Source organism: Anarrhichthys ocellatus, unplaced genomic scaffold (genome assembly GCF_004355925.1).
Source record: "Anarrhichthys ocellatus isolate YVR2014 unplaced genomic scaffold, GSC_Weel_1.0 scaffold5, whole genome shotgun sequence".
NCBI lineage: Eukaryota > Metazoa > Chordata > Actinopteri > Perciformes > Anarhichadidae > Anarrhichthys > Anarrhichthys ocellatus.
The window spans coordinates 1421266-1433420 of NW_022280035.1; the positions used below are offsets into that span (position 1 = coordinate 1421266).

The window sequence follows — 12155 nt, forward strand, 5'->3', positions numbered from 1 at the left end:
GAGAGAGAGAGAGAGAGAGAGAGAGAGAGAGAGAGAGAGAGAGAGAGCAAACACTCACTCCGGCTCTAGAGAGGAGGAGGTTGTGTGTGAGCTCGTGTGAGTGTATGAACAGAGGATGATAAACCCTCTGGAAAGAAAAGGACGACCGATTAGTGAGAACAGCTCAAAAATGGAACCACGTCTGGACGGCAAGAAGAGGACATGAACCACTGCTGCTTTGGATTTTATAGATTAAAAACAAGCTTGTTAGATTTAGATATTTGAGGACTGAGACGAACCCTTGACACCTTGTGTGTGCGTGTGTGTGTGTGTGTGTCACACCAAGTTTAAATAGAGAGCGGAACTATAGAGACCGTCTGAGGGTCAGAATTTGCCATCTGGAGCTCAATTCCTCACTTTTTTTTTTTTCTTTCTAAACGGGGGACAAAGGTTAAGGAAATGTTTGGGCGAGGAGGGGATGAAGAAACGATGACGGTGTTCCATCTGAGCGGCTGAGACTCTTTGACCTCCACTCCTAGAGATCAGCGAGGTTACTGGGCGGAGCTGACGGAGAAAAAACTACAGCCATGCTGTGTGGTCTGAGGAGAGACACCAAGAACAGCATTGGTAAGAGCGCACGACGTGGAGTGGAGTGGGGGGTCGTCGTGCGTATTGGTTGTAGCGGAGGGATTATGTCACTTGGATCACCTGTTTCCTTATCTAATCTGTAATCCATACGGATTTAACGCTAAATCTGACCGTAGAATCATTATGATGCATGAATTATTGGCTGTGATTGGCTGGGAGAGATTGTAAATGTCAGTGGACTTGGCCACCAGCTCTGCATGCCGCCCTGCCATGTGTAATTGGGGCAGATATAGCAACGTAAACTGGGTCGGGCATTGCCCCCCCACCACCACCACGTTTATAAATAAAGTTTCACATCTGAAAATAGCGTTATGATTTCATTGTCACTGTGAGCGCCGCCCCCCTTATTTAACCTACATTCTCATTGGTTTAGGGGTGGCACACAGTGCCCTGTATTAAACCAGGAGTTAATTAACTCGCCACATATTTATGCAGCACAGCACCGGGTTATTATTGCAGTCGCCGCGGCGCTCCGAGCTCCTTCAGATGCGGCTCCTCGTGGAGAAACTCCTCCTCCAGCTGTTAACTGACCTCCTCTCTGCAAAAGACAACAGAGGCAGTTTATTATTTTTTATTGTTGGGGCTGTTTATTAATCAGCTCCGTCCTGATTGTAATGGCCGTTAGATGGTGATGGGCCGGAGGAGGGTGGCTTGCTGGTACAGTAGCGCTCAGTCACGTGCGGAGCGCTGTGCCCCGCGTTACCCAGAGCTAATGTTGCCTTTTGACTGCAATGACAGCTGCTGGACTGTCAGGGCCCCTCAGGAGCCCGCGTGGCTATATGAGGCTTATTATGCCCCCCCACCCCCACCACCACCATCACGTTTGTGATGTGTCACTCACTTTGTTTGTGTGTCCCAGCTACTGGACAGGACATTGGTGCAGGGATGTGTGTGTAAATTAGTGTGAAATACCATATTATGCATATATATGTAAGGTTCCTTATACATCGCCATGACATGCCAAGTCTAGTAAAGATGTTCCATTAGTGGAGGTCTGACTAATGCAGCTGTGTGCACAAGGATTTTCTTCTCTGCCGCTAGTATCCAGGGCCCGCCTAGAGGTTTATGGTCAGAGGAGGTTTGACAAAGGATCCATGCCTCTCAGCTGTCTGAAGGCCTCATCTTCAGATGTAGAAACTTGATGTGGACAGAGAGAAGGCGGTGCGCTTGATGCCCTCCAAGGACTCGGCTCTCCCCAGTTCAGTCTTTACAAATCAGCACAGATAAAAGGCTGAACTGGGGGAATGGGTGATGTCATTTTTCATGTCACATCGATAAACTGTCAGCCCCAGGATGACGCCTCCTAAACGATGACAGGTCTAACTTCTTTAGTTGTCTTTGATTGCTTTAGAGCACCCTCCCCCTCCCAAAAAACAAAAAAGTAAAAATAATACACGTGTGACTTAAGTTATGTTTAGATTTACAGTTTTCTCCCTCCAATAATTAGTTGTTGTCTTAATTCTATCTGGTAGATTACTACATTTTAGTCAATCTGAACAGGAAGTATATTGTTAGCTGTGGGATGCAACTTACTGTACATTTTTGACAAATTGGCACCGTCAAAAGGATGATGAATTAGCTGTTAGCTGTTCCTGATCGCATGGCAAACGAAAAGTTAAAAACTGTGATGATTCTCAGGCGAGTTCTGGTGTTGCAAGTAGCGTCTTTTACAATGCTGTCTAAAGCGTTTATTTCGTTGTACATCGACGTTAATGACATCATCGCGAAGTGTCACTCACAATATATTTTAAAATGTCTGCATCATGTCTGTGTGTTCAAATTTGATGTTACAGAAGGAGTACTATTTTTGACGCCAATCGTCGGGTGCTTAAGACTGTAAAAGTACCATAATTACTTGAAACACCAGAATGCACCTGTCGATTTCTACCGACACATCTGTCTCTTGCGCCGAACAGTTTTAAAGCTTCTGGTTTATAAATCATTTGAGAATAATGAGGGGTGTTAGAAAAATACGGTTTTAGCAAGTCTCTGTACTGCATAGTATCAAACCATGAACACTTAAGCTTGTGGTGCTTGCTTATGGCCCCTCCACTCTTTAAAAAAGGAGACCTCTTTAAGTTTGCGATATGATGTTCAATCACTGTGCCGGACAGATAAAAAGGTAATCCAGTGGACAGGATTAGAGAAGTGCCAAGTCCGTTTCCCTGTGACTGCTGACATGCTTGTATGGCTGCATTCAGGTTCAGAGGGCCGAGCAGTGGATCTGCTAATCCGAGGCCCATGCCTGTGCTCTGTCAGCAATGAGTTCCGCTATAAGTAAGAAAAATAAAAAATAAAATAAAACATCGGTTTCCCTGCAGAGCAGATTGAATATTTCCCGGCTTATTTTGTAGCAGCTGCTGTAAATGACATGAAAATGATGATTTTCTCTCTGTGCCTCGAACTGTCCATTAACCGCATGCTGTTCCTTCAGGAAAATTCTCATGCTTTAGCAGCTGCATACATCAAGCTCGTCCTGCAAATGCCTGAACCGAAACTGAATCAAAGTGATCAGCTTGAACACCCTGGAAGGTCTTCCCACTTTGTTTCCATAATCCTATTAAAGCACCTCTCTGTCTGCAGCAGAAACCCTTGAAAACCATTAACTTAACACTGGAACAACCTCCGGTTTTGCCAAGTGAAGCAGATGCGGAAGTGTCTTAAAGCTGCATTCTCTCTAGTATCCATCAGGGGGCGACTCCTCTGGTTGTATAGAAGTCTATGAGAAAATGACTCTACTTCTCTCTTGATTTATTACCTCAGTAAACATTGTAAACATGAGTTTATGGTCTCAACCTCTAGTTTCAAGTCTTCTTCAATACAGCATGATGTTCATTTAGTACATTATGGTCCATTTAGAGTCAAACAGACCATAAAGCAGGGGATGCTTTAGGACAGGGCTACACAGTGATTGACAGGTCTCTACCAGAGATGTATACGGCGTCACTACGTCACTCCTCCGCATTCCAAATATGGTAATTTCTGTTCACCGGTTGCAAAAAAACAGAGATAGCGACAGCCGTATTCCAAGATGGTGACGGCAAAATCGTCGAACTTGAGGCTTCAAAACATCAGTCCACAAACCAACAGGTGACATCACAATAACTACGTCCACTTCTTATATACAGTAGATGGTTGTAACGTTATGAAGCGTAGAGTGCCAGAGTAAAACCCTTTACACTTCAGGGGCGTGACGAATAAACCACACAAACTTGTGAAATACTCGTCTGCGAACATGTCTTGTGCTTTTATTATGAAAACGGAAGGAATAGATCCGGTGTGCATTAATAAAGTTTGCTGTTTTGGTTTGGACTACAGAGCCTTTTTTCTCTGTACTTTGTTCAGCTTACTTTCTGTAACAAGTGTAGCATTAAAGCATGGTGGAATTAGAAAGCTACTTAACTAGCCTGCTTTCCGCTAGTTAGCGAGCTAGCTAGCTAGCAGCGGCAGCGCTGGGTCTAACGGTCCCTCCGCCCCGCTCCCTGCCGCTCCATGAATTTTGATTTGTGCCTATTTAATAGTTTACTACTTCTCAATTTGTATTGACCAATCATGAAATCCAACAGAGTGCTTTTCTTTCCCTCATGGTTGGTTTAAGTTGTTTTAATGCTGCAGTGTGTGTTGGTGTTACTGCTGGAGTTCGCTGCTCCGCTAACATTAGTCACTCGGTGACGTAAGTGATGCGAAAACCACAAATGTCTTATCTGAGCGACTCATTCAAACATGAGTCAGTAAAAAACAGTCGAACCTCTACCTCTCATTACCCAGGGTGCAGTTCAAAGCGCTAACATGTGTGCAGCTGTCACGATGCGCTGTCAAAGTGGATGGTCGTGTTCATGTCACCGCAGCGCTTCGTAACAGCACCTTTACCTCCCTGCCGTCTCCTCAGATGAAGGGCCGTACTCGAAGGGGGGCAAGGAGTCCGGGGCAGCTGACCAATCACATTCATCCTGCAGGCGCAGCTTCTCAGGTACAAACCCAGTCAAACCTGACATCTACTTCTCTTTCTCTTGTCTGCGTCATGAAGTCTTTGACTGAGATTTTTTGTCTGCGTGCATGTGTCTGTTTTGTTTGATGTTGTGCTGTTTTGAATGCTTAGATAAGGTGAAAATAAAAACTGCTGTGTTGCATGCCTGTCATTTGCACTAAACCGCACTTGGTAGACTTTCCGTATTTAACAGCACAGCAGAACGTGGACCACAAGACAGAATGAGTCCCCCCGTATCTATAGAGCCACATATCCGTCAGAGTCAAGAAACTCAATATAATTCCCTTCATGACCTGATAAGCCTGCAGTTCAATGAGTGCCTCTTTTTTATAATTATGCATTGAATTTCTTTCCTTTATCAGTATTAAAGTGCTATGAATAAAACTGACTCGGTCCTCCTCCTCCTGAATCCGTCACAAAGATTCACTCAGATCGAGAGATTTGAAGGAACCAGGACAGGACAGGGAATGTGAGAAAATAAAGTATGTGGCCGTGTGTCAGAGGGCATTCATGTGAGAGATGCAGGAGAGGAAGATTCAGTCGCCTCTCAGACGAGGTGAATCTGTCAAGCGGACACTAATGCCGGCTGTGATCTGTGCCCGTGTCTGTCAGCAGAGGAGCACCGAGGAGTGACCACGGTGGACCTGATGAAAAGGGAAGGCAGCAGCCTCGGCCTCACCATCTCCGGAGGCTCCGACAAGGACGGAAAGCCCCGGGTATCGAACCTACGGCCAGGTGGGCTGGCGGCCAGGTGAGATCCCTGCTCTTGTGATGCGGTTTAGGATGAGGATTTTGCACTAAAGTTCTTTCGGAAATGAGAAAATACTTTTCACTTTAAGGGTCATAACGAAATTCAAAAGTATTGAATTCACACTGGAGTAAAGTAAAATGGGCTTCACGATGTGTTCTTTTCACATTTGTTTATTTAACTAGCAGAAAACATGCTATTTCTTGATAAATGCAGTTATCGAGACACGAAACCTGAAACCTATATCGCGATAGAAGACTTTGGCCACATCGCCCAGCCCTAAATTTCACATTAATATCTAACAGGATACAATGATGACGTGATGACATTTTAGACGGACGTGTATATAAACCGCAACGTGAGTGGCTGGTGAAGGTGAACAACCGTGAGTTCAGTGAAGTTAAAAAAATGTTGCTGAAGCATTAAAATAAAAAAGTACACAATAATATATAATTAACACGACATTAACACAACAATAGTTCACTGTATTGTGGTAATTATTCAATATAAATATTTTGTGAGCTTGCCCCTTCGTCGTTCAACGACTGCTTGATCGAGATTTAATTAAACAAATTTTCCCAGACGTCAACCACACGAAAAGGAAAAAGTAGTGGAGGACTCACATTTCATGATGATTAAGCAAACACTCACACTCACACACACACACACATACACACACACACACACACACACACACACACACACACACACACACACACACGCACACACACACACTTTTGTAAGAATGACACAGCCTCTTTGAAAATGTCTTGGCCAAATATGTCATCGCCTGTCACGTCCAAGGAGTTTCAAAGACAGACACCGTGCTAATTCTTCCAAGCAGCTCGTCTTCCCACAGCCGAGTTCATTGCTCGTGTGGAGGTGCGAGCTAACTCACAGGGAGGGGAGAGAGAGAGAGAGAGAGAGAGAGAGAGAGAGAGAGAGAGAGAGAGAGAGAGAGAGAGAGAGGGAGAGAGAGGGAGAGAGAGAGAGAGACTGGCAGCGAGGACACCGGACCGAGTGACAGGCCGGTCAAGACGTCTCTCTGTCTCTGTCTGTCTGCTGTCACTGCTGGCAGTAGCCCATGGGTGAGAGGGGGGGGGCGAGCGAGCGGGGCAGAACATCATTTGCATTAATTGGCCCTCCAATGAGCAGTGTGTTGACTCAGAGCGTCACATGTGAGACGGCATGTACAATCATCTGTGTCAGTGTTTGAAGAGGCTCTCAGCCACCCGCCCACTGTTAGTCGACATACTGACTCACAGATTATTAGTGCCGTTCGGACACAAATTAATGACTTGTTAGTTCTATTTCTGCCTCTTTCAGACAGTCGGTGTCTGTGTTGTTGGTGTCGTTTTGTCCAACTGTAGGAAAAATGGGGCGAGTCCAGTGCGTTTAGAGGGAAAAATGTGAGAGGTAGAGGCAATAAATGAGCTAAAAGTTGCTAAAGAGCTCCGCAGAGTCATGTTACGGATGTTTGTAGACAAATCACAAAACCCAAGTGACAGGCAGTGAAGCCGGAGCTTTTTAGGGGACAGTCAGTAAACCGGCCTTCATCTCGACTGCCTGTCTGTGACTTTTCCACAGGAGTGACCAGCTGAATGTGGGAGACTACATCAAGTCAGTGAACGGCATCAACCTGTCGAAGCTTCGCCACGATGAGATCATCAGCCTGCTGAAGAACATCGGGGAGCGAGTGGTGCTGGAGGTGGAGTACGAGCTGCCTCCGTTCGGTAGGTGAAGTTCTGCGAGGCAAATGTTCTGACCAACAAACGGTCGGATGTTTGGAGACTGAAACAAAATGCCTTTTGTGTTTTCAAATGCAGAAAGAGAGGAAATGGGTAATGAATTAGTGTTTTAGTTGTGGTAGTATAGTAGTCTAGATGTCGAGGTTAAAACTGCACCAAATTCTGTGGAAAAGTTAAAATTCTTTGAACATCCAAGTTACATGAAACAGTTTTTTAGCATTTACATATTTGACCAGCCCACCGAGAGTCTGTTTCTGTGTCACGTGGGTTTCACCAGGGCACCTTCAGGAGACTAGAGGAAGGTCCGGAGCATAAACTGTATATAAGAAGCGGGCGGAGTCGTCGTGACGTCATCCATAAATTTGTGCACTGCCATTATGAAGGCACTTGTTCGGCATTCCGGCCGTCGCCATCTTGTTTTTTTGCAACCAGTGAACGGAGGTGACCATATTTGGACTGTGGAGGAGTGACGTAGAGATGTCGTATATGGCTCTAGTAGAGACCTGTCAATCACTGTGTAGCCCCGCCCTAAAGCATCCCCTGCTTTATGGTCTGTTTGACTCTAAATGGACCATAATGTACTAAATAAACATCATGCTGTATTGAAGAAGACTTGAAACTGTTACAATGTTTACTGAGGTAATAAATCAAGAGAGAAGTAGAGTCATTTTCTCATAGACTTCTATACAACCAGAGGAGTCGCCCCCTGCTGGACACTAGAGAGAATGCAGGTTGAAGGCACTTCAGCATTGGCTTCATTTTTTAAACCAGAGGTTTCCGCCTGGTTCTGATCCTATTAACTCCAATGGGAGAACGTGAACACAGATTATAATCAATTCTGTCGCTCCACAGTCACCAAAGTAAATATTGGACCCTTTTTTCACAAGCCACATATCTTCCAAACATTCTGACACTGAAATGGACATTTTTTTAAACACAAATCAGGAGAAATTTAACTTTGTTCGAGGACTTTTCTCTGTCTCAGCAACACACCCTCACGAGATCTGGCAATAGCGTTGGTGAACGCTCAAGCTGACTAATTTTGTTCAGGCTAAATAAGGCTGTTAGCTGAGTAAATATGATAGCAAGATAAAATATAAATATGTTATACAAATTTCAAATATTTGTTGAAGCTAATAATGCATCATCTTTGTCACAGAGCATATTTTGGTTACCTAGACTCTAATCAAGAAATTCTGAAGCAAGTTCATCTCCGTTTTAATTGGACATCTTTTGACCTGTAAAGCACCAGATCGATACTTATTGGGTTTCCTTGATCAAGGCAGTTCGTCACTTTGGCTTTTCACTGCTCTTGAATCATTAGCATGTGTCAAACACATGGAATTAATTTCCCCACTGAGATTAATTTAACATATTTCCACAATGCTTCATTAATTGTCACGATTCAACCCTCTTACAGATGACCCTATAATCAAAATGTTGTAAAAAGCTTTCTACATTGCTAATAATAATTGTCTGAATCTGTCCTTTCTCAGTCCAGAACCCATCAGGACTCTTAACCAAAACCATAGAGGTGTGTTTACACAAGGAGGGAAACAGCTTTGGATTTGTCATGAGAGGTAGGTGGGCGGGATGTTTCTGTGTAAATCCTTCAGTGAAAATAATGAGCTTTTTTGGGTTTCTTTGCACTGATTTATGTTGTGGGTGTTTTTATTTTTATTTAGGAGGCTTCCACGAGGACTGGCGGAGGTCTCGTCCTCTGGTGGTTACGTACGTGCGGCCCGGAGGTCCTGCTGACAGGTGAGGGCACGAAGGACGAGTTAGTGTTTCTGTTTGTATACAAGTGCTGCTGTGTGTGGCTTGTATGCATTTTTATGTCTCGATCATGCATGAATGAGCCTTTTCAAACGATTGCATGTGTGCGTGCATGCATGTTTCTATATATATTTAGATGTATGGACTAATGCACATGTGTTTTACTAATTGCAATGAACGTATTCAACAGTGAATCGCGTGGAATTATATTATTAACGATTAGGCTTCTAAATCTGTGGTATGTTTCCGTGCATATTATTTATTTTGCATCAGTCTTCGCTCAGGCCGGCGCACGAAATTGAGGCTGTGACACATATATGTTATCTTCAAAGCAGAAAAGGGCACCGCTCATCCTGCGGCTAATGCAACATTGCACTTTTCCCCATGAAAAAAATAAAAAATAAAACGAGAGCACCGAAACACTGGATCAAAGATAATTCACCATCAAAGACTTTTACGGCCGCTTATCTCGTTTATCCTTCGTCTCACCTGGGAGGGAACGCTCATGTGGAACTGTTTAATGATTTACTGTGACTGGTGTTTGAACATCTTGTTGGAGCATCACGTGCTGGATGCTTAATATACTGTATTTTGTTCCCTGTCTTTCTCCTCCTGTGTTTCTCCAGAGAGGGCACTTTGAAGGCCGGAGACCGAGTGTTGAGCGTAGACGGGATGCCTTTAAACCGGGAGAAGCACGCTGACGCTTTGACCATGCTGATGCAGAGCAGCCAGGAAGCTCTGTTCCTGATCGAGTATGACGTCTCTGTCATGGGTGAGCACACACACACCACACACACACACACACATATATGTGGAGGCTTGGTAGGGCAGCGTTGCTCTGAGGGTAAATAATGTGGCCGTTTGGCTGCGTGGATGTGAGGGTGTGTCTGTGCTGGAGACGCCACCAGGGGAGTCACTCTGGCCCAAGAGCACATTTCAACAGGGAAAGGGTAGATGGGTAATATTCTGTGTTTTATTATAGTGTGTGGATCTCTCTCTTCTCCTGAATCATGGCAGGTTTAAAAAAAATAATACTGGTAAATATCAGTAAACAGTAGGGCTGCACCTAACGATTATTTTTTTTATCTAACTAATTTATTATTATTTATTTATTATTCGAAATATTTTTACATTTTTTATTTCCTAAACAATAAATGTATCCAAAATCAAAATCCAACTTGTCTGATTTAATATTTTAATATTTTATTCAATCATTTTCTCTTAAAAACAAACAAATGTAACAAGATGATAGACCCCGATCAGAAAAATACTGGACCTCAAATTCAGAAGGATTGTGTGACATTCATTTAATCACTTTATCTTGCAACCCTTTCCTCTATGTGTACAAAAATACTAGATTTAAAAACTTAAAATGGTGATGACATCGATTTATTTCGCTGGAAAAATATGCAGCTAAGATAATCAAATGTATTTTTGCATCAGTGTGGGGCAAGGGGAAATAAGTGCAATGATTCATAGACTGCAACAGCAGAATGTAATGTTAGTGTAAGCCAATTTCACACTCACAGTCTACACAGCCGGGGAAGTAAACAACAAACATGAAACGGCCGAATAACGTTAGCTGACGCATGGTGTAACACAGGAGTAGCGAACCTCAGGCAGCTTAACCAATGGCACACTAATAGGTGTGCAATACAGAGTTTTTGGGAAATGTTGAAGTGCCCTCTCGTCTACATGCCACATGACCCGTTTCACAGCCAGTTATTTAAGGTAGTATGATAGATTTTTTGAAATCTCTATATGACCTACATCAGTAAACAAGAACATCAGCGAGAAGATTGTCTATTTCTATATAGTTATTCTTAATGCTCGTCATCGGTGCCATCGGGTCGGATTCAGGTAAAATCTGATCAAATGAAGGTTCACCAGAAACTCCTTCAGCTCAGACTCCATCATGGACAAACCCAGATCTTTGCTGCTGCTTCAACCTGCAGTCGGAGCTCCGGAGGGAGGAGGAGAGCTCAGCTCCTGGCAGCAGCAGCAGCGTCTCCTCCTCCTCCTCCTCCTCCTCCTGCAGGAGCAGAGCTTCTCCTCTCTGGGAGCCGACACCGACACCACGCTGCTGGAGACCCAGGCCGTATTGCTGGACTCGCTGGAGGGAAGGGAGGCACGGGAGAACCAGGACTGAGAGAGGCAGACTGTCAGACCCTGCTGCAGTAAAATCAGAGGTTTTCTAAGGGACTCTGGTGCTTCAAAACACTACCACTTTTGTCCACAGGGACCGCCACAATCAACACAAAATGAAAGTTCCTTGCAGTAGCTTTAATGTTAATCTAATATTGACATAGCATACTGATTAACAAAATCATTTAAAAAAGATGCCGACACCTGGTGTGACGTTACGTTACCATAACAGCAGCGGTGCAGAAATTACTTTTAACGAGTAGAAAGTCTACAAACAGCACATTTGGCCATACAGGTTTGTTCGGTTGTTTCTTTAGTTCATTTTGACGGATTTTATTCTAATGTTGTGAAAAAGGAATAACTACCAACGCAGACCCGTCTGACGGTGAGTGTACAGAGCGAATCCAATCTGTTTTTGAGCTAAAAAGCCTCCTCACTATTAGGTCAGAAAGTAGTAAAACACGCTCACTGAAGACAGGAACTCACTACAGATTATAACCTCCATTTGGTCACGGTGACTAATTCTCCATAAGATCACAAACTCTGCTCTTTGCAAACTAGGGCAGGTCACCAAGGACGTTTGACACACATTACCTCTCTGCATGTGGGAGTTTTGGGATCCAGACCTCCTGCCTACAGACTGATCCTGTCAGAGGGTTCACAATAACAAGAGACATTTTGGAGCTAAAATCTGTGAAATATACAAACACGATATTTTCAGTTCAAGCTTAAGTGTTGCTTAATTGCTTTAACCCGTTTTGTGTAACACTGCGGCAATTCATAAAAAAACACAAAGAGAAATCATCACATACTGTAAGTTTGTACTGAAGCACAGCACTGCACTCGTCCTGCAAAAGTTCAAGTCAAGTTTGTTCAAGTCAAGACAGTTAAACGTCTGAGGAAGTGCAGCAAAGGACAAGACAATAAAATTGTACGTCTTTATGTCATTTCTATTTTCAGAACTGGAGGTTGCCGTCTGCTTCAAAGGCAGCATGTATGCTCTGTCCTCCCTCTGTCCGTTCTTCTTCCTCTGATAAAGGAGAGAATGCAGCCTTAAAAGGCTGCATTCTCTCTAGTGTCCACCAGGGGGCGACTCCTCTGGTTGTATAGAAGTCTATGAGAA

General features: G+C 43.9%; 1 protein-coding gene across 5 annotated transcripts in view; it reads left to right on the forward strand.

The window, feature by feature from the left end:
* The window catches only part of LOC116382142 (glutamate receptor-interacting protein 2-like), a 34490-nt gene that overhangs the window by 2912 nt on the left and 19423 nt on the right, over positions 1-12155 (forward strand). For 2 of the 5 annotated variants that reach the window (XM_031844919.1, XM_031844914.1), the window contains exons 2-7: positions 4517-4597; positions 5228-5366; positions 6951-7096; positions 8608-8691; positions 8797-8872; positions 9514-9659. In XM_031844919.1, coding sequence (XP_031700779.1) covers positions 4517-4597; positions 5228-5366; positions 6951-7096; positions 8608-8691; positions 8797-8872; positions 9514-9659 — 672 coding nt within the window. Of the gene's footprint in view, positions 1-43; positions 607-4516; positions 4598-5227; positions 5367-6950; positions 7097-8607; positions 8692-8796; positions 8873-9513; positions 9660-12155 lie in introns of those variants that run through there. The other 3 variants (XM_031844916.1, XM_031844917.1, XM_031844915.1) reach the window with 3 other exon arrangements.